The following is a 23,720-nucleotide window of genomic DNA, read 5'->3' as shown; positions in this document are numbered from 1 at the left end:
TGACTATGACTAAAACACTTTGCATGAACCCACCTTGAACTATCGAAACGTAGAGTTTTGACAGTCCAAAAAAGGGCGTCACACCTAAACATTTTTCGCCCGCGGCGCGTTTTTTAAGGAAAGTAGATCAGTGCCCCTCCTGTGGAAATTCCTTAAAAAATGCCTTGCTACTTTCTCTACAAATGGGCGTCCAACTATCGTTCCTTTGGTAAAACATTTATTAATTTTATAAAATTTTTCATACATTTTTTGTGTTTTTAGAACTCCGCTTGGGTCGGATGGGTTGGAAGAGCTGACGAAACGAGTGCTATTGATGTCAGAAAATTACGAGCGATATGTTGTTGATATTAATGAAAAACAAATATGTTTTTAAACACTTTATGTTACAAAATAAAGCTATCTTAAAATCGTATTAATTAAAAAAATTTCCTCGTGTTGATAACATGATTAAAAAAATAGTGTTTCGAATCATATAAAAACCCCTTACAAACTTACTTCATCATAGTCAATAAATATCTATGTGAAGATGTTTCAAAAATTACTCATTTTGTGTCTTTTCGGGTTCGTTTTTTCTTTGAGAAAAGAATTGACCCCCGAACAATGTAAAAATAGGGTTTTGAAACGATTACATCGATTTTAAAGAATTTGTTTTAGTGGAAAAATTATCTTCATGGAAAAATGGAAATAAGCACATGTGGATGGAGAGTGGACAAATTGAAGGTGACATGGTGTTTCGTCCCGAGCAAAAAAACGGGCTCATAGATACCCAATATAGATGGGAAAATAATGAGATTCCATATGAAATCGATGATGCTTTTAGTAAATATTTCTCTTTAAAGAAAATCTTGTTTTGAATCAATTCTTTTAGGCGATGATGAAAAATCGATTATTCACGAAGCCGTTAAAGAATTCGCTTCTTTTTCGTGCGTAACAGTTCGCCCAAAAACTGATGCTGATGTAAATTATGTCTACGTAACGGTAATATATTTTTTTAATACTTATTTGGGGGATTAATTAAAAAATAAATTTTTGTAGGGTGAAGATACGGGTTGTTGGTCTTGGGTTGGACGTTTAGGAGGTCAACAACAATTAAATTTGCAAAGAAACGGCTGTCTTTGGCATAATACCATTGTCCACGAATTTCTTCACGCTGCTGGATTTTATCACGAACAAAGTAGTACTGAACGCGATGATTATATTCGAATCGTTTGGGAAAATATCATCGCAGGAATGGAACATAATTTTGATAAATACGATGCGGATGTCATCACCAATTTTGAGCAACCTTACGATCTGTTCAGTATTATGCATTATGCTGAAACAGCTTTCTCTTCGAATGGTGAAGCTACAATTGTTCCGTTAAATGAAAATTTTATTGGATTAGTCGGTAAAGCCGAGATTATGAGTCCTATTGATATCATCAAATTGAGATTAATGTATAATTGTGGATTATCAAGGAAAAATAAATAAATGATTGATACCTATCCACTTAAGATTTTATCACCAAAATAAACACCGATCAATTTGGTTTATTTCCAAACCTTGTTATGTCACGAACTCTCTTAAAGATAAATAAATACAACCGAAAAAAATAAATTAGTTTTATTAATAGAATTAGATTAAGTAACGTATATATATAAATTAAAAAATTACTTAAAAAACAATACCTCCCAAAATGTTATCTAAGATCGTCATATTTTCGGTTCTTTTAGTTTGCGGGTTCGCAAACAGAAGAGAATTAACTCAAGAGCAACGTAAATATCATTAAATTTAATTAAAAATAAATAAAAATTTTATATTTGTTATATTAGTTAAAAAATTAGCGTCTTGGGAAGATGGCAAAAAACATATGTGGGTTGAAAGTGGACAAATTGAAGGTGATATGATCCTCCAACCGGGGCAAAGAAATGGGCTCATTGATACCAGATATAGATGGACCAATAATGAGGTTCCATACGAACTCGATCCTGCTTTCAGTAAAATAATTAATATTAACTGGGTAATTTAAACAAACTAATTTCATTAATTTAATTTAAAGATGAAGAAGAAGCTGCAGCAATTCACGAAGCCGTCAAAGAAATTGCCAATGTTTCTTGCGTAACGGTTCGTCCAAGAAGAGCAGGGGAACAAAATTACGTTTATGTTACTGTAAATATTTAAATTATAATTAATTTTATTATTCATGAAGATATATTAGGGTACAGATACTGGTTGTTGGTCTTGGGTTGGAATGTTGCGTGGTCGTCAAGAATTAAATCTTCAAAGACGCGGTTGTATTTGGCATGAAATTATCGTCCACGAATTCCTCCACGCAATCGGTTTTTACCACGAACAAAGTAATTATAACAGAGATGATCATGTAACGATTATCTGGGAGAACATCATTCGCGGAATGGAACACAACTTTGATAAATTTGGCGAAGATTATATCACCACGTTCGGACAACCTTACGATTATGGAAGTATCATGCATTACCACGAAACTGCTTTTACTAATAATGGAGAACCAACAATTGTGCCACATGTAAATCAAAAACATTAATATTTTAGTATATGAAATAACACAGTCTCCTCATTATTATGTTTAATCATGATCAATCGACGTTACGAGCTGTTGTAGGTCCATCATCAAGATTTCACCGAGAGTTGATATCTAAAAATGTTTTATTTATTATTTTCGTAAATGTTTTTGATGTCAATACGGCTCTACTAGTGGTGCTTACGAGAATCTCGTCTAGTTTTCGTGACGATACTCGGACAAGACTTTCATTGGTCTCGTCTCGACTCTCGTACATGAGATCTTGCGTTTCGTACGAGAGTCTCGCAGGTAAGAATTTCTGCAAATAATATCTGTAATATTTCTGTAAATATTTTCGTATCTACACGCTGGAATTCCAGTAATATGTTGAAAGTACCTCTTGAAGGTAGACATGTACAGGGTGGTTCAAATTCGATGTCCGAATAGGCTAACTCGAAAACTATAAGAGTTAGAAGAAAAGTAGCTGACATGTCATGATCTCGTTTTTCGAGAAACTGCTAATGCCGAAAACCTCATAGCGCTATCGGCTTTTGTTTTTCCGCTAGAGGCCAAAATTGAAAACATCGTAAAACCCGCAAATGTAATTATCTTGGTGATTATTATAGGTCGAGTATTATAACTAAAACGTTATATGGACACTTTTTTACAGAGAATTTGATGACGTAGTCAAAAAAAATTTTGTCGGTTTTAGATTTTGAGATATTATCACAATTTTCGTTTTTTTAAATGGAAACAACCACTGATTATTCGCTTAATAAATTCGTTATTTTTTTCTGATTACAAAAACATAGGGTTTGACAAGTCTATTTCTTATTGTTTTAGAATAAAACTAAAAATAAACTTTTCTTTTAGTGTCGTCGAAGAAATTAAATTTACAGTTTCCTGTAAATTACGGTTCTATAATTAAAAAGTAAAAATACATATTTCTGATATTTGAAACAAATATAGTTGTTGAACTGTTTAATTTATACATGTTTTACACAAAAGTTGGAATAGATTGCATTATTTCACATTTTTTATTACGATTTAATATTATTTTTAAATGACTTAATAATTTATCGATGGATGGCGCTCATATGTTTTTTTTTTAAAGTCCCTAGATTACAAAGTACCGCGGTTCATGACGTCTGTTTCGAGCCAAAATGGCGGTTTGACAGCTTGTCACTGCATCTCACCACTTATTTACAAAAATATTGCCGTCTTGTTGCCTTTGGAGTTGCAAAAATGGCAGTAAGAAGGACTATATTATTTTAATACAAAGTTCAAATAGTTCGACTTGTGCTACGAACTGAAGGCTACAGCAATAGATTTAGTCGCACCTCTCTCAAGACAGCTAAACCCGAATATTCTAGTTCTAGGTCTTGTTTTATATATTATCTTATACTAACTAGCGCTACTTACCACTGTCTCTAGAACTAACATTAGACCTAGAACTAGAAACATTCGGGCTTAGCCGCACGTCTCTCAAGACTGCTAAACCCGAATTATTCTAGTTCTTGGTCTAGTGTTAGTTTTACTTTTGGTTCAATAAAAATATACAACAACATAGCGCTGAATTACAGTTAAAACTAGAACTAACACTGGACCTAGAACAAGAAGTTTCGAGTTAGCCGTTCGTCTACTAGAATGTTTCTAGTTCTAGGTCTACTGTTAGTTCTAGTTTTACACTAGCACTGTTATCTATGTAGAACACTATACCTAGAACTAGAATCATTTGGGTTTAGCCGCACGTCTGTAAAGACGGCTAAACCGGCTAAACCTCTCTTCCAACTCTTACAGTCGGTACGATATTTGTTGAGCCCAAATTCCCAGAAAGGAAAAAATCAATGACGTTCTATTCTCGGAAAGCAACGGTTAATCACGGCTTGATATTTACAAGCAGTAGCGTACCTTTAAACTATTCACGATAAAGAAACGCTCATTGCAAGTATAAACACCAACTTGCTATGCCGCCGCCAATGACTTTCGGGGTGTCCGATGTTATAGATTCCAAGAATCTGACATAGCCTGGTTTTCTGAGAAATTTGGCTCAACAAATATCGTACCGGCTGTACATTATAGCAAGTATTTAAGTATTCCTTATGAAACAATACTGAAACAATAAGACTATGCATGACGAGATTTCGATACTTTTATGAAACGAGACTTGATACAAGACTTATTAGTTCATCGGCGATACGTAACAAGACTTTATGAAAATCTCGTCTCGTTGGTCTCGTGCGAACCACTAGGTTCTACTGTTCAATTGCGGACTAAAATGGCTATTGAATACAACGTTTTCAACAATGATTAATGAGTGAAATCGTGATGATGAGCCTACAACGTTCAAAACGTCGATTGACCATAATTAATCTTAATGACGACTGTGTTATTTCCCCATGAAATTGGACCGCGTTATACATCACTTGACTAAGCGACATTTTATCGTTTTTAGAGATTTTCATGCTGTGTGGTAGGTAAAGGTGTAACTTATCTTACGTCTAAGAACCGACTTAGATACGACACTTAGATACACCAAGAAATTTTACAGTAGAAAAAATAGATGAACCTACAATTTCGGACTAGTTCGTTTTCTAGATGTTAGTATAAAATCAAAAGTTTATGTCTTCTATTTTATATAGAATTTAAGTCTATCTAGTTTCGGCCCTTCAGACACTCTACAAATAGATTAACATCTATCTAATTAACACGTATCTAATACGGCCGACCGCGCCAATGTTACACTTGAGGCGGTTTTTGATGCGGTGAAGGAGCTCTGATCTGAAATGCGGACGATGTGTGCTGGCTATGATGACCTGTGAGCAGCTCTGTGAACCTGGAACCCGAGTTTACGATATTTTGGTTTTATTATTGTACCACCTTTAATTTCGTTTGTACCTCAGGACCTTAAGAGATAAAAAAATTTTGAAAAATTGCCGGAATCCCACTTTTTGATATTCTAATTTTATTAATACCATTCGGTAGAGAATCGTTTGTACCCGTTTGTACCACTTTCGATTTCGTTTGTATCTCAACCGGCTCCAAAATACAGCGATTTTTTGATTTTTCAGAATACCGCTGAAAGTGTGTATCTCCGTTATTAATAGAGATATCGCAAAACGGTTGGTGGAATTCGTTAGAGAATCGTTTGTACCCGTTTGCACCACCTTTGTTTTCGTTTGTACCTCAACCGGTTCCAAAATACAGCGATTTTTTGATTTTTCAGTATATCGCTGAAAGTGTGCATCTCCATTATTAATACAGATATCGCAAAACGGTTGATGGAATTCGATAAAGAATCGTTTGTACCCGTTTGTACCACTTTTGTTTTCGTTTGTACCTCAACCGGTTCCAAAATACAGCGATTTTTTGATTTTTCAGAATACCGCTGAAATGTGTATCTCCGTTATTAATAGAGATATCACAAAACGGTCGATGGAATTTGATAGAGAATCGTTTGTACCACTTTTGTTTCGTTTGTACCTCAACCGATTCCAAAATACAGCGATTTTTTTATTCTTCAGAATATCGCTGAAAGTGTGTATATCCGTTATTAATAGAGATATCGCAAAACGGTCCATGGAATTCGATAGAGAATCGTTTGTACCCGTTTGTATCACTTTTGTTTTCGTTTGTACCTCAACCGGTTCCAAAATACAGCGATTTTTTGATTTTTCAGAATACCGCTGAAAGTGTGTATCTCCGTTATTAATAGAGATATCACAAAACGGTCGATGGAATTCGATAGATAATCGTTTATACCCGTTTGCACCACCTTTGTTTTCGTTTGTACCTCAACCGGTTCCAAAATACAGCGATTTTTTGATTTTTCAGAATACCGCTGAAAGGGTGTATCTCCGTTATTAATAGAGATATCACAAAACGGTCGATGGAATTCGATAGATAATCGTTTATACCACTTTTGTTTTCGTTTGTACCTCAACCGATTTCAAAATACAGCGATTTTTTGATTCTTCAGAATATCGCTGAAAGTGTGTATCTCCATTATTAATACAGATATCGCAAAAGGGTCTATGTGGTTCGAGAGTGAATCGTTTGTACTTCTTTGCACCGCTTTCGTTTTTGGTATTTTTTTTCTCCTGCACTTTGCGTAACCCACAACTAACGACGAGGACGTGGCAGGATTCTAGTTCCATTTTTTTTTATTTATTTTATTTGTGTCACACAATACATTGCAAAAAATTTATCGTAGCCAATCTCCCGAATGGTACCCGTAAATTCAGGACGATATTTCAATTCATGCACTGATTGAAAAAGGTGCTTTACCTTACGTAAAACATATTCGTTGCACAAATGCGCGGGAACTTGATCTTCAAAATCCATAAGTTCATTGGCTTTCTGTCTACACCAAGCATAGGTTGACTGAACAGTAACCTCTTTTATTACTCGTTGTCTAACTACACCTCGTAACTGACGCTTTTTTTATGCTCAATATTTTTTGTATCACTTGTTGAAATTTGCAGCGTGATATGGTCATCTATTGGTTTGTCTGGCGCGTACAAATTAATTCCTACACCACATTCGATACATAAACCTTTAATCCATAACCATGGTTCTCCTGGATTTAAGTTATCTTTTGGATTTTTGAAAGCATAGCAACATAGCAGCCGATATTTTCTGGAAAAAAGAACAAACTGATGAGTTGGAGGAAGTGTGACATAGCGTAGGCCACACTTGCCCCTAAGGCCTTTTTGCGTGGGGCAAGTGTGATACACCAGATAAAAACAACTGGCTCAATTTATCAGTTAATCTAATGGTATTCTACTTTAAACACATTAATTGACAACTTACCACAAAAATTCTCAAACAACACTAGAAATTAACGCGATATGATTTTTTTGCAGGAACCCTGGTTTTTGGGGCTCGAGTGCATGGTCGGTAAAAATGGAACCTAGACCTTAAGCAGATGTTATTAACTTGCTACTATCCATATATAGCTTTGCTGTAACACCATTTAATTGTTCAAATATAGTGAATTAGGGTCACCCTTGCCCCAATGTACCTTATTCGGGTTTAGCCCGAATTTATATCAAAAAACCAAAAAAGTTCGAACTTTCAACTATTAATTTTGAAATATTTGTCAACTTCATAAAAAATCCTTTAAAATGAGTCCAGACTCGACATATTTAACTTTGATATTAATGAAGATACAATCACTTCCGGTTTGAAATGTCAACGTCAATTTTGACATATTTGTCATCTTCATTAAAAAACCTTTAAAATGAGTCCAAACATGATACGTTTAATTCCAAACGATTCTCTATCGAATTCTATCGACCGGTTTGTGATATCTGTATTAATAACGGAGGTACACACTTTCAGTGATATACTGAGATAAACCAGATAAAAACAACTGTTGTAAAAATATTTGTCATCTTCATTAAAAAACCTTTAAAATGAGTCCAAAGATGACGGACTTATCTTAAAAAACAAAAAAGTTAGAATAAAAATCATTAAACCTGAACTTAGCAACAATGATGATAGCAATTTAATTTTTAAATATTAATACCAACCTTAATTTTTGATTTTTTTTTTATTATATTTTTGTTTTTGTGACAAATATTAAGAGATTTTATAAAAATTAAGAATATGTCAAAATGACATGACATTTCAAATCGGAAGTTGCTTATATCTCGAATAATACTGGAATTAAACGTATTGTGTTTTGACTCATTTTAAAGGATTTTCCACAACGATTACAAATACATATGTCAAAATTGACGTTGACATTCTTAACCGGAAATTGGCCATAGCTTCATCAATATTGAAGATAAATATATCGCGTTTGTACTCATTTTAAAGGATTTTTAATGAAGATTACAAATATGTCAAAATTGAGGTTGACATTTTAAACCTGAAGTTAGTTATCATATAATAGAAGTTTTATAACTGAAGTTAATCTAGTGTGAGTCACTTTTCAGCACTTTAATTTTTTTAACGTGTTTTTTGGGTCATTTTCACATTGATTAAAAAAAATCGTCGATTCTTAAGCTACATGATGATTCTTAATATTTCTTTTGTTAAAAAAGAGCGTTCTTAAATTTTAAGTCGCAAACTTGTAACACTTCGTCCTTAATTTCATTTTACAACTTTTTAAACTTTATTTTGTAAATTAGTAACTAATAATTTGATTTCGACTTTGATATGTGATCTTTTTAACAAAAGAAACAGAAATATTAAGAAACTTTGTAACGGTCGTTGAGGGGCTAACCAAAAACTCACGTCACAGTTTCTTTTTAATCTTATATTAATTTAGGTTCAATGTAAGATGTTTTGTATTATACGGTTACAGACAAATACTTAAGAAAAACATAATAATTCCGTTTTCTTTTAATGGAACGACTACGAAAAACGCGCACCACACCGAGGTCATCTAGCGACTTGTTCTTACTCGCACCATTTTACGAACTGGTTTTCTTCTAATTGTTTATACACATAACGCCATCTAGTATCACGCGACACTCTCCCCCTCTGAACCCAAGGTTTATATATTAAATGTTGTCTAAGTTCCTATGCTGCAATACTTTGATTTTAGTTTGTGGGCGAGGGGCAAGAGCAGGAGTGTTTCGTGACGTAAGCGATCACGGATTGCGCACGCAACCTCATGGCCATGTGGTGCTCCATGCATTTGTTTAATTTGAATTGCTTGGCGGTATTATTTTCCACATGTGACGTAATGCGCAGTATGGTTGCGTACGAACCTAGACAACCTTTTATATATAAACCTTGCTCTGAACCATGATTTGGTCCTCCATTATGGTTCAGCACCTTAGGTGGACGGCCTCTCTTCCTCCTCGGTAAAGTTGGTGGCACAGGTGCTCCAACGAAAGGAGTCAATTCCGATGCATGAAATTTTCCAATTATTCTGTTTGTTTTAGGTTCTTCTATTTCATAAGTTGTTGCGGAAATCCCTTTTCTTATTGCGTATGGTCCATCCCGTTTCGGCGCTAATTTGCTAGTGAACCCTTTCGACCCTTTACTCAATTCATGAGACCGTATTAAAACCAATTGTCCAGGTTGATAGTCTGGAGCAAAACGTCTGTGTATATCTTCGTATTGTTTGTACATTTTCTGCAACATCTACCAGTCTGGACACGAATCGTTTCAAATATGGAGTCATCTGCGGAATGAAATTATCGGTCTCCAATACCTCTCTAGTATCATGTCTAAGATCATCCAAAGTCCGTAATTCTCGTCCACACGTCAAATAGGCTGCAGAATATTCTGTTGTGGAACATGTTGCTGTATTCATCGCAAATCGAATCTGTGGGAGTCTCTCATCCCATGTTGTGTGATCATTTTCCATTAAGATAGCCAATTGTGGTTTTAAATCACGGTTTTTTCTTTCTACTGGGTTTGCTTCAGGATGATATACAGGATTCAAAGTCTGCTTGACATCTAGTATATACATTGATTGCTGCATTACCTCGGAAACAAATTGCACACCATTATCACTAAGAACTCGTCTTGGTAAGCCATAGCTTAGAAATACTTCTTCCACCAAAAGTCGAGCACACGAGACGGCTGTTGCTTCTTTCATTGGGAAAAGTTCAATCCATTTTATAGAAGTATCCTCAATAATAAAAATCCATCGATTCTCTTTCGCTGTTTCGGGTAATGGTCCAAATAGGTCAATAGACAATACTTCAAATCTTCGGTTGTAAGTAGGGGTTTGCAATAACCCTGCTGGTTTTAAATTGGTTGGTTTGTACTTTTAGCAGGGAACACATGCCTTTATACAGTTCTGGATGTATCGTCTCATTCCAGGCCAATAGTACCTTTTCGCTACTCGTTCAATGGTATTCTCGGATCCATAGTGTCCTGCGGTCGCATCATCATGGTATTCCCTCATGATTTCGACTCTGCATTGTGATGGCACTACGTATTGTGCTTCTTCTTCGTCCGATTCTGGAGAATAACGATATAGAACTCCATTGTTCATTAAATAACCTTTTCCAGTCCAGTGAACGTAGTCTTCATTCGTAGGAACAGTTTCAAAGGACTTGACAATCTTATCCAACTCTGGATCTGCTAATTGATCAGACCGTAATTTTTCTAAACTACACCCTTTTAGATCAACAGTTATTGTACATACACTACATGTAGTGGAATTCTCATCTGTACAGCTAGGTCTCGAAAGAGTATCAGCAATCTGATTCGCCTTTCCGGGAATGTAGGATATTTTAAGATTGAATGATTGTAATTGGCCCTTCAATGGCTCACTTGGCTAGGCGTCCACTTGGCGATTTCCATCCCATAAGCCATCGAAGAGGTTGATGATCAGTCTTCACATGTATATCCGAACATTCGATGTACCCTCGAAAACGATTTACTGCCCAGACTACAGCGCTAAAGCTGCTCGTTCTGTTGTGGTGTAGTTTCTTTCGGCAGCTGTCAACAATCGACTGGCATAGGTGCTTCAAATTTCTTGGCTCAGGCATCTAAGTGATGGCATTAACCTTTTCAGGATTGACAGAAATACCATTCGAAGTAATCAAATGACCCAAATATTTGACAGTAGCACACGCGAAAACACTCTTCTCCCGATTGAGTTTCAAATTGTACATTTCAAGTCTTTTAAATACATCGCATCTGACATATGTTGTTCGAATGTTTCTGAAAGAATTATTAAATCGTCCAAATAAGCTAACATTGTCACATGCGGTAAACCTGCGCGAAAACTATCGATATGTCTTTTAAGTCCAAAACTCATACCAATGTACCGGAAAATACCGAACGGGGTTGTAAAAGCTGTTTTGTCTCTATCGCACTCACGTACCTTCACCTGGTGATATCCCGCACGCATGTCCAATGTTGTCATGTATTTTGTGTTTTTCGCTTGATGTAATAAGTCTCCAATCCTGGGCATAGGATACTCGTCACTGATTGTTATTGCGTTTTTGCGATTGTTATTTGCGTTTACCACACCGAGGTCATTTAGCGACTTGTTCTTACTCGCACCATTTTACGAACTGGTTTTCTTCTAATTGTTTATACACCTAACGCCATCTAGTATCACGCTACAACTTGTATTTATATTATATTATTTGTAGAGTCTCTGAAGGTTGTCAAGGTCCGAAACTAGTTAGGCTTAACTTCTATATAAAATAGAAACCAGTTGAAAAGTACAAAATCAAACTCTAGATAATTTTCTTCAAACATTTTTACACAAACATCATTTTGATTCTAGCATTTGTGATTAAATTTATGCCACGACTTACAGAAACACCTGTATAATCGCAAAACAACTGACCAAGCGGATTCTGTGCTTGTAATGGTTATCATTAGTGTTCTGTGATAAAAATAGATAGGCACCAAACAATTTTCAATAGTTTGAGCCCTTATTCTGAGAAGTCATATTTTTAGAGAGATTAAAACGAAAATCCCGTTTTTCTCAACATTGGTCATTTGTCGCTTAGTCAAGTGATGCATAACGCGGTCCAATTATCCCTATAATTAATATTTTAATTTTAAATTATTTTTAATGTCTTTTAGAACGATGCATGGATTGGTCATCTTGGATTAGCGGAAGTGATGAGTGAAATTGACATCATCAAGTTGAACAAAATGTATTGTTAAAATAAAATAAATAAATAAATGTTATTATTGACTAATTATTTTCAAAAAACTATATATACAAAAACATCACTTAGAAAAAAAAAACTATAAATTTTAAGCAAATTAATATTTCTCTAAACATTTCGTTAAGAGTTCATTCATTGAGGTTAGAATCAATCTTGGATCATCAACAAGTCCTGCACCAACCATTGCGTTTGCAAATAACTGTTTTGCTAATAAACTGGCTAATTCTATATCAGATTGCGATAATTTATGTAATTTTTTAATGATTGGGTGCCTAAAAATAAAAAATTAAACAAGTTTTTTTTTTTAATTTGAACACTTACTTTGGATTAATCTCAAATTGAGGTTGCAACAAAGCATAGCGTTTATCTTCCGGTACTTGATGACTTTGCGTTCTAATAAAATGTCTCGCAGCTGCCATTTCTTCAACGGTGACTACACAAGGGTGATTTTCAAGCCGATTAGTAGCGCTAACACTACTTGCTCTTCCATTCAACTGAGCTTTTATCCATTTCGTTAGACTATCAATTTCACTCCGCTTCAAACTATCAGCGCCTAAATTCGTTAAATCCGCCGCTTTTTTATCATCGCGCATATCTTTTTCTGCAGAAACTACTTTATAACCATTAAATTGTTGAAGTGTCATTAACACCAATTCATCGTAAGGTTCATAACAGAATAACACTTCTTGGTTACGCGATTTTAGAGATTCGTAGTAAGGCGATGATTCAGCCAAAACTCGACTAAAAGATTAATTAATTAATAACTAAATAATAATTTAAAAGTAAAATTAATGCTAGATTTAGAAATTTTCGGATAAAGCGGTGCATCATTTGAAGAAGTATTTGACGTTTTGGATGTTTTGTTGCAAATTTCTTCAGAAACGAGGTTGAATTATTAAAATATGGTATACTTTGGTACTTAATAACAATTATAGAACTAGACCTAAAACTAGAAACATTCGGGTTTACCCGTACGTCGAAGGAAGAAAGAACCCGAACCCAAGCCAGAAACTTCCGAAACCTCCAAGGACCCCAAGAAGGGTACAGGAAAGGTAAGGTCCGAAAAGAAGGATAAGGGCCAAAACTGCAGTTCCCAATACTGCATCCGCTAAAAAGTAATGGCGAAAGTAGGGTTCATTCAAGCCAACATTCAGCATTCTCAAAACGAATCCGACGTGCTGGTCGAGGGCTTCCACAGCTCCAACATACATGTTGCGCTGGTCCAAGAGCCATATGTATATGGAGATATAGTCAGAAAACTAACAACAAAAGTAGATAAGTTAATCTGTCACAGAGGAGAGTGCCCTGCGAGAGCAGCGATACTCGTTAAATCTTCCCTAAACTGCCTGTCTTTAAACCAGTTGCCAAGGATCTGGTTACAGTGCAAGAGGCGATTATAGCCTCGGCATACTTCCTCGCACACCATCTCGCATGGAACAGCTCCGACACAAACAAAAGGGGTGAGTATCTTTACCAACACTTACAAAGTACAAATTTAGATATCCTCAACAGAGATAACGCACCGACTTTTGTTACCAAGAGTCGACAAGAGGTGCTAGACATAAGCCTAGCCATGCCACGACTTAGTTCGCAAATCGCAATATATACGCTTTTTCATTGTAGCAGACACGACAAAACAGACCATCCCCTCACTCACTGATTGGTGCTCTTTTTGTAGACACATCAGCGAAGAGGTCGACGAAATAAAAAAAAAATATAGAAAGTAGAAACGATCTTTTCCAATAAAACACAAAAGAGCACAATTCAATGTGCCTTGGTGGAATAAGGACCGTGTACAACTGCGAGTCATGGTTAGAAGACTATACAGGTGTCAAATGTCTGGAATATAGCCGATAACTTCACCATTTGTGGTTGGGAAACCATTTGGTGGTTTGTGGTTAGGAAAGCCCTAACGGAATATAACTTGGCTATCCGTAAAGCCAAAAGAAAAACTTGGCGGAGCTTCTGTGAAGGCATACAGAATACGCCTACAGTTGCTCGCCTGCACAAGATCTTGGCGAAAGACCATAACACTGATCTAGGCCACCTATGCAAATACAATGGAAAGTCTCAAAAGTCTGCCCTCATGCGGATGCCGGTCCTAAAGTAATGGATATAATCCGTCCATCAGGTAAGGTTCGCAGCATAGCTGGGAACATTTTCACACCCAACAGAGTAAGGTGGGCTATTTTTAATTTTAAGCCTTCAAAATCGTCTGGAGGGATGGAATTCTGCCTATTTTTCTGCAAAAAGGCATAGAAGACCTGCTCCCAGTAATAATATCCCTATATATATAGCAAGCTACAGCTTGGCATACAGACTAATTAGATTAACTTTATTTCTCCTCAAAGGGATGAAAAAGGTAATTGATGATTCACTACCATTTTTCATTGTTTTTCTTAACTGTGATCTAATCTAAAATATGGTGGTTTAATCACTGTAGATAGATCTTTCTGAAATTTTGCATAGTGCCATAATTTCTCATTCTGAACAACTTTTCTTAATGAAATTTTGCCTATCATAAACAAAAAGCCTACTTTACCTGAACTAAAAATAGATATCGCTTCACTGTCAAGGCCCAGTTGATTTTCAAAATATGAAAATTCCACACTAAGCAGAGCTTAATTCCCCATCCTCAAAATAAAATTCAAAAATGTTTAGGTCATTATACCTGTTGTAACATCTATCCTGACAAAATGAATTTTAAGGATACTTTGATATATGAACCATGAAACATCCCTCCACAAAATGGCATGTTTGGAGGGCTGTAGCTCCTTAGGGGAGCCGAAGTCGCCAATGGTTCATACATCAAAGTACCCTTAAAATTCACTAAAAAATCACCTCTTGAAGTTTGTTGCAGTTATTCAGATACACCCTGTATATACAACATGCTCTTCACTCAAGCTGATGCAGGGTACCTCGAAATCCTCAAGGACCTATGTCTACTAAATCACTTGATTGAAATTAAACCAGACCTTATACCGACAGAATACAATTTCGATCAGCCCTGTAAGGCCATGTTTAGAAGCAGAGATGAATGGACGAAGGGTGGGCCTCAACTGAAAAGAGCAGCCATAGCCTGGAACACCGATGCTTCAAAGACAGTTGGATCCGGAGTAGGCATGGGCATCAGCAGACCAAATAGCCACATTAAACTGCCCCTCAGCTCGGACATAACCATTTTTCAAGCAGAAGTTCTTGCTATAAACTTCTGCACCGCTTTGAATATAAAAGGGATAAAATATAAAACTATAAAAGGGACAGAGAGGTGCATCCATAAACATTACCACCGACAGTCGGGCCGCCCTAAAGGCAATTCTGGCCTACACGTGTGTCTCCGCACTGATCAGAGAATGTACCAGCAAACTCGCTAGGATGTTACTCTATGGTGGGTTCCAGGTCACAGAAACGTTGAAAGCAATGAGAAGGCGGACAAGCTGGCCAGAGAGGCAGCGAAAACGCACTTCATTGGACCCCAACCCGGTTGTGGACTACAAATAAGCCACCTAAAACAAATAATCAACAGGGAGGCCTCAAAGGTAGCCTTACGATGGAAGTAAGGTTACAGACAAGCGGAGGGTATGATAACTCCGTCGCAAAACAAAACCCAAGAGGTTTTATGCCTCAGCAAAGGGGATCTAAGGATGCTCTCAGGTTACCTGACCGGCCATGCACCCCTTAAATACCACCTCTTCCACATTGGACAAGCTGAGGTTCAAACTTGTCGACTTTGCAACGACGAGTCAGAAACGGCTGAACACATGCTGTGTAATTGCGTCGCCGGAGGCCTAAACCCGAACGTGTCTAGTTCTAGTGCTAATTCTAATGCTAGTGTTAGTTCTAGTTTTAGTTGCTATTCAGCGTTAGATTGTTGTATATTTTGCATTAAAATAAAACTAGAATACTAGACTAGCGCCTGAAGACGTACGGCTAAACCCAATACTTTCTATTTCTAGGTTCAGTGTTAGTTCAATAAGAATATACATCAACCTCGCACTGAATAACAACTAAACTATTTTAGCCGCATGTCTCTCAAGACGGCTAAACCCGAATGATTCAAGTTCATCTAGGTCTAATATTAGTTCTAGTTTTGATTCAATCTAAATATACAACAATTTGACACTGAATAACAACTAAAATTAGAACTAATACTAGCATTAGAACTAACACTAGATGTAGAACTAGAATCATTTGGGTTTAGCCATCTTGAGAGATGTGCAGCTAAACCCGAATGTTTCTAGTTCTTGTAGATCTAGTATTACTTAAAGTTTTTGTTTAATTAACACCTCTAGTGAAAACCTTTGTAATTATCCAAACAATTTTTTCTTACCTAGGTGCTGCTAAATAAAGAATTAATTTTCCACCATCTTTAATTCTTGAAATATAATCTTGTAAGCCAACTTTAACACCACCTTGCATATGCGACGATTCAAATCGTAATAATTTAGCGATTTCCTCTTTTTCTTGTTGATCATGATTAACAATTATCCCCTCTTTCAAAAATAAACCGTAATCGGCGTAAAATTTCTCGTATTCTTCGGGTTTCTTCTTCGATTGGTCGAGCAAAAATCTTAATACACGCGTTTTTAAAACGGTCGTTAATTTGCGGATTAAAGGACTATTTTGTAATAATTCTCGGCTTAAATTTAATGGAATGTCTTCCGAATCAACGACGCCTTTCACGAATCTTAACCATTTTGGAAGGATGTTATCTGTACGGTTTCTAATTAAGATTTTTTTCGAATATAAAGCTACGCCGGTTTCGGTTTCTCTCGACATTTCAAATAAACCTGGTTTTCCTTCCGGAAAATATAACAAAGCATGAATTGAAATAGGAACATCGGCGTTATAATGTAAAGTATATCTCGGTAAATCAAAACTGTTGCTAATAAATCTATAAAATTCTCCGTGTTGTTGTGGGGTAACTGATTTTGGGTCCATTAACCATAAAGGTTGTACGATATTTTCTTTTGTGCCGTTTAAATAAATCGGACTTCCCACGAAATTACTGTATTTTTGAATGATATTTTTAATCGTATCGTTATCGGCGAATTCGCGACAATCAGGTTTTAAATAAATCATTATTTTTGTTCCTGGTTGAACACCTTCAGCTTCTTGAATATTATAAGTCCCAGCACTAAATCAAATATAATTGTTTTTAGTTGTAATTGGAAAAATTCAAGAATCGTTATGTAAATTAAATTGACGATTTTTTTTAATCAATTTGAAATTACCCAAAAGACACGTTAAAAATATAACGAAAGTGCGGAAAAGTGTAGAACATACCGAAAAATCACATTAAAGTTTCGATGTGACGTCACGTTTCGTAACGCAAGGTTAAACCCGAATATTTTTAGTTCTAGGTCTAATGTTAGTTCTAGTTTAAGGGCCGGTTTATCAATATCTAGTTAAGACGATTTATCTGTGAATTAAAATTGTAGCTGATAGATAACGTCGACGAATCGTTTATCCACCCGTAGTTTAGGGTAATCTTATAGATAAATATGACATTTGGGTACCCACCAGATTGAAGTGCTGGTTAAGGGTTTACCTATTAGATATTGTCAAAAAAATGTGAGCACAAGTTTGGTGAAAGGATATCAAAATATAACGTCAAAAAATAAATTAAGCTTATAATTGTGGTGATGGATAAGCAAGAGAAAGAAATGATCATCAAATTTTAGTACTGCAGAAAAGAACTTGCTGATGGATTTGGCAAACAAATGTAAAAATGTTATAGAAAATAAATAATCTAGTAATTAAAAAAAAAATAATATAATCTATAATCTAATATAGTATAATCTCGTCTTAATTTTAACCAAGATTGACAAAACTGTGTCCTTTTTTACCCGAATTCTAACAAAAAAACGTGGTCGTCCAACTCCTTAAAGTGGTTTTGACTTTTGTCTTTCTTTTATAATATATGGTCGTCGTTTATAATTTAAGAGTTGGACAATATCCTCATCTTTATCGCTGTCTAATAAATATTCATGTAGGAATTCCATTATAAAAGAGGTTTTCGAAAACAAAGCACAATACCGAAAGCACACAGAAATGATAACCTCCAAAACACGATCAGCTGTTTATATCAACTTCATAAACTAAAGTGAATTATTCAAATTTCACCAATTACGTTTCATTTCCGTTTCTCATGTTAACACTCAGGGGTACCATCTATGTTCTATCTCGAAGGTTGTTGCCTGTCGGATAGAAAGTTGCTGGATAAACGGTTCACTGAGGTTATCTGTTAGGCAAGTTTATCCATGAGTTGCGTATCTAACAGATTTAACTCGACATTGATAAACCGGCCCTAAGTGCAATAAAAAAATGCAACATAGTGATATCTTATGCTAACTAGCGCTACCTACCACTGTCACTAGAACTAACACTAAACCAAGAATTAAAAAATTGTATTATTAAAATTTAAAAAAAATATTAAGAATTAAAAAAAATTATTCTAGATTCTGGATCTTGTGTTAGTTCTAGTGATAGTGTAAAACTAGAACTAACACTAGACCTAGAACTAGAAAGTATCGGTTTAACCCAACCCACCCTCTGCTATATGCCCAACCTGATATTCGTACTGGTTTAAATGTTAATTAACCTAACCCAAAGTGGAATTTCTACACAAAATTCTGAAATAAATCAGTAAATTAGGTGATAAACAACGACATTTTAGTCGTTGTGCGGCGAAAACCTAAGAAACAACCGTATTTCACTCGAAAATATGCGTTTGAACCAAATGTGCTGCGAAAATACAATGTGTTAAGTTAATACGCAAATCGCGTATTGTAATACCAATACTGTGATATTGGTTGCATACTTTCAATGATGACGTTGGGTACGGTATTTAATTAACCACTATACAGTGCGTTTCAAAAGTAACAGATAAATTCAATAAAATTATTATAAACAAGTTATGAAAAAATCGTTGAAACGAGTCTAAAGATTTAAATTTTTACAATTTTTTGGTGTATATTTTAAATTTTTTCCGCAAAAAAACAATAAAACAATATCTCTATGGATTTACAATTTTTGTTAAAATAGTATATTGTTTTATATGGAAGAGAAGCAGTGCTTTTTATGGCGTGGTCTGTCGCTTAGCGACGAACGCAGTGAGTCGCTAATGACAGATGAGCCGTTAAAATTGTGGCGTGTCCGACAGTTTGCCGGACGAACGAAGTGAGTCCGGCAATGACGGACCAGCCACAAACGAATCTGCTTCTCTTCCGAATAAAACATAGTATTTTTTCTTCAAACGTTGCAAATAATACGGCGCTAAAGTGAAATGTTCTTCAACGTTATGGCGCTAAAGTGAAATTTACTTTAGCGCCATAACGCTGAAGTACTTTTTTGCTATGTTGATCTTAGCAACCGTCGTTATGCAACAATGACTTACTTCTACCGCGAGTAAACACGACAACAAAGTTGTCATTTAATGACGTTTGAAGAAAAAAGAACTTATTACTATGATTTATATTTTGATGAATTCATTTATGATTTAATTTATAATTGTGGTGGTTGCCACAAAGATCAAATAACAACAAAGAAATAACAACGAATAGCGATGAATAGCAACAAATAACAATGAATAACAACAATTAACACAAGAAACTCCACAATACTACTCAAAATAATCTCATTAACGCACAATAAACTGTTTCAAATTGAATTTTGACACTTGGAAATGTCAAATCAAAACAATTGGTTGCCATGGTTACGCACGGCTACTACTATTTTTTATATCAAATGAATGGGAAATAATGAAACTTTAAATTAATTTTTCTCGAAAATTTTCTTATGTAACCGATATTAATATTTATTGTACATAATTCAGAAAAAATCCTCTTTCAAATTCCGATATAAAAAATGTGATGTTCCATTTAAAAAAAAACTTCGATTACGTCATAACTCGTTTAAAAATGGCGGAAAAAATTTAAAATATATACCAAAAAAATTAAATCTCTAGACCCGTTTCAGCAATTTTTTCATAAATTGTTTGTAATGATTTTATCGAATTCATCAATGCAATTAGGACATAGAAAGACATTTTTCTCTAGAAGTGTTTTTAAGATTGGTTTAGCGATTACGGGAAACTGGCAACGTGTAGCCCATTAACACATCTCTATGAATTCGTAAATCACATTGGTGCGCAATGCGATCCCACATAATCTGAGAACCTCGAAAACAATTGTCCACAAGATTCCTCAAGAGAATAATATGTATCTCCACCACATTGTTTTACATCAGGCCTTAACAGATACCGATTATGATAACAGACTCAACTATTATCATTGACTTTTAAATATGATTCGGGCAAATCCAAACCTTTTATCACAAATGCTATGGATGCATGAAGCATCTTTCAACAAGCTGGTGTAAACTTGCACCCTTACATTGCTTTCACCCCTTTATCTATCGGTTAGACTAAACGACCTGACTTTTCATGAAAAACTAATAACCAGAGAAAATATGACAAAGCACTAAATGCCATTAGAAACGTGTCCAGGGCTGAGACTTAAACAGCGTTTAACTTTTTTTTTAAATCACAAAAATATGTAATTGCTGCAGATAACGCCCTCTAGCTTATTTGAGTGTCCAAGTGTCTGAGGTTCGATTTTTATAAGAAACTTAATGGCAAAAACCGCATATCGATACCTATTTCCGAGATACAGGTGTATTAAAAAAAAACGAAGCAAATTCGACGAGAGCATACAATTTTCTTTCCAAAAATATAGTACACTTGATATTTCCTTCAAGTCTTCTTTCAAATATACAACTTTAAAACTTATATGTGCAGATTTTGAAAAAGTAGGCTTTGGAAATAAAACAAAAACGAGATTATATTTATAACTACTATCAAGACAGTTGGTTACTATGAATCCATTGATATGTGAATTAAAACATAAAATTATAAACAAAAAGCAGATTAAATTAATAAAACTTATTATAAAACAACAATAAATACGTATATGACAACAAATAACAACAAAAAATAGTAATAAACAAGAAAAGTAAACTCCTTTTCCATAGAAAATGTTCAAAATATCCCCCGGTTTGTGTTATATACAGTCGACATCTTTTTTTAACACTTTTTGCTGAGTTGATAAGCTCAATGGGCCTAAGCGTTGCAAAAGCGTTCACAACTGCTGCTTCTAATTGCTGTCGGGAATTTATTGGCTGTTTATAGATAACATCTTTCAATCATCCCCAAAGGCTTATTTCTGTATGTAGGTAAGATAAAGGCACGACGTACTGTCTGGGACACTCCATCTGTTCTGAATGGACGGAACCGTCCTCTCCCCGCATAGCTTATTTCTGTTTCTCTTTAATTTGTAATTCCAAGTTGTTTACTAATCATTTCATTCATGAATTTTTCGAAACGAGTTTCCTGCTTAAAAATTCCTCATTACCTTTAAATACATAAAGCGATAAAATTAAAAAATGATTCTTTGAAAATGATAGTTAAGGCTCCATATAAACATCGTTTCAATGGAAAGTCTGCCGCCCAGTTTATGAAATCTTCCTCTATCTCACCCAATTTCAAAAGAAAAGGTTGCTAATATGAAAAAAACTTCTAAATCTCATGGTTGGGGAAAACTGGGAAGATACTACCGAAGATTTCATTCATTGATACCCAACTGTTCTAACCTTACAGCCAGTAAGTTTAGTAGAAGATGACACAGTCTGTGACTGTTTAGTTCCTAAAGTTGTTGTTTATATTTAATTATTCATTAATTAATACGTTTCTTGTATTTTTAATAAACAAACTTTATCTACAAATCATTTTTTATTGGTGAACAAAGTCAGGGATAAAAAAAACACTGAGAAATTTAAATCAACTATTCAAAGTTTTTATTCGTTGGTACAAAACCAACTTTATCCTGCATAATGGTACAAGACCAACTTTCTGTCATATTCGTGCAAAACCATATAGCAATTAGGTAGTAATTACTGTCCGAACCCACCTACTATAATCAAAATTTTGAACCTTAGCGTGCTCTTTTCGTTAACATCATAATCAAGTATAGTTTGTATTTAAAAAAATACAACTTTGTGTTGTATCTCAAAAATCATCAAATATTTTGAAAATTTTTCAATGGCAGTATATTCTACTTAAAAAAGTGTCTTAAGAACGTATCAACCCCATTTCTCTAATTTCAAAAATAAACGAAATAAAAATTCGAGCATTTTTTGAAATCACGAAAATTTGAGTTTTTGACTATAACTTAAAAACAAAAGAAAATAGAGGTTTGGTGTTTGCGGGATTGGGTTAGTCTCGAAAAAAGAGATCGGGACATGGCACCTACTTTTTTCGTATCTCTTATAGTTTCTGAGATAGCCTATAATAATAACATTCAAATTTGCCCACCCCTGTACAATACATCAACATTAATTGTAATTGTAGTAGAGAAAAACATTAAAATACTTTCTGTACATTGTCTTAAAATCACTTGTATGTACTTGTAACAAACAACTTATAAATGTCATTTACAACTGATTCGGGCATTGAAATAACATTTAATGACTGTTATCACTATTAATTTTGCGCGTTATTTTTTATTTTTTTCCATGGCACACTACAGTATTACAGAAGTGACTTGTTCGGAAAATGTTTTAATTGTTTTTCTTTGCTAAAATTACAGTTAATGTTAATGTATTGTACATCAATGAATTTAGAAAAGCAATCTCTATCCAATAACGTGAAGAAAAACACCAAGCAATTTGACAATCAAAGGTTGATAATCGCTTGAAATTGAAGATGCTGCGTTCTTATGTGACTACCTGAATATACAATATAATACAACCTGTATATGGAATATCAAAAAAATAAAATATGTCCCACATTAAGAACACATCGGTTTACCACCAGTTCAAATTTGAAATTTTTTCGTCAAATAGTTTTGGAGAAAAAAAATCGCAAAGTAGACAAAGTTGCTGGCACTCTCAAAAATCGGGTACTTTTTTCACTTAACACGCGATATAAGAACCGCGGACCAAAAAATTTCCAAATTACCATGTGATACGCAGAAATGTTCACTGATTTCAATAAACTTTGCCGCAATTTTTTCCATCGAACGGTTACGAAGATATCGATCTCTAAAGTGAGAAGCCTTGACTTTTTGCACGGATAGTAGTATGCAATTGAAAATCTTAAAAGTTTCGAAGTTGTATACCGGGTGTCCCTCAGAAATGGCTCATACCTAAATATTTTTTTTATTATTAGTGATATAAGAAAACCATTTGAAAAGCATACTTAGGCCGTTAAAACGGATTATTACGACATGAAATCACTCTCTTTGTACTTCCGGTTATACCGGATGTGAGTACTAATTTTGCTATTTTTTTAAATCTATAATATTTTTTTTCAGTTGGGTAGACAGTGGTTTTTTTTAACAATGGTGTAAATTAACAGTTGTATTAAATTAGTTTTCAAAGAAAAACGCCATCCAACAGTTAAATTTAATTCAATTGTAAGTTCAAAAAAACTAATTTTCTAAATTCCCGCCTCGATTTTGACATAATTGTGTCTTGCGTATTGTCGTTTTAAGGACCCGACGTTATTCCTGCGGAGATATTTAGGTAATACAATTTCT

The 23,720-nt window shown here is 34.8% G+C and overlaps 3 protein-coding genes across 3 annotated transcripts in view; 2 read left to right on the top strand and 1 right to left on the bottom strand.

The window, feature by feature from the left end:
- The first annotated feature begins 492 nt into the window (after positions 1-492).
- On the top strand, positions 493-1,484 carry LOC111419768 (zinc metalloproteinase nas-6-like). The gene is made up of 4 exons (XM_023052630.2): positions 493-602; positions 655-819; positions 869-978; positions 1,036-1,484. Exons 1-4 carry the CDS (start codon positions 527-529, stop codon positions 1,468-1,470), a joined length of 786 nt encoding a protein of 261 aa, XP_022908398.2. The 5' UTR covers positions 493-526; the 3' UTR covers positions 1,471-1,484.
- A 191-nt stretch (positions 1,485-1,675) lies between these two features.
- LOC111419763 (zinc metalloproteinase nas-6-like) lies at positions 1,676-12,157 on the top strand. The gene is made up of 5 exons (XM_071195026.1): positions 1,676-1,754; positions 1,812-1,976; positions 2,039-2,148; positions 2,198-2,524; positions 12,035-12,157. Exons 1-5 carry the CDS (start codon positions 1,676-1,678, stop codon positions 12,116-12,118), a joined length of 765 nt encoding a protein of 254 aa, XP_071051127.1. The 3' UTR covers positions 12,119-12,157.
- The window catches only part of LOC111423062 (TNF receptor associated protein 1), a 46,781-nt gene continuing 35,194 nt past the window's right edge, over positions 12,134-23,720 (bottom strand). The window contains exons 5-7 of the mRNA XM_071194820.1: positions 16,454-17,260; positions 12,445-12,864; positions 12,134-12,395 (exon numbers count right to left, since the gene is read on the bottom strand). Coding sequence (XP_071050921.1) covers positions 12,221-12,395; positions 12,445-12,864; positions 16,454-17,260 — 1,402 coding nt within the window. The 3' untranslated portion in view covers positions 12,134-12,220. The remainder of the gene's footprint in view (positions 12,396-12,444; positions 12,865-16,453; positions 17,261-23,720) is intronic.

Source organism: Onthophagus taurus, chromosome 3 (genome assembly GCF_036711975.1).
Source record: "Onthophagus taurus isolate NC chromosome 3, IU_Otau_3.0, whole genome shotgun sequence".
Lineage (NCBI taxonomy): Eukaryota > Metazoa > Arthropoda > Insecta > Coleoptera > Scarabaeidae > Onthophagus > Onthophagus taurus.
Note: the sequence above shows the minus strand (reverse complement) of the source record. Positions and strands in the feature narration are given on the sequence as shown.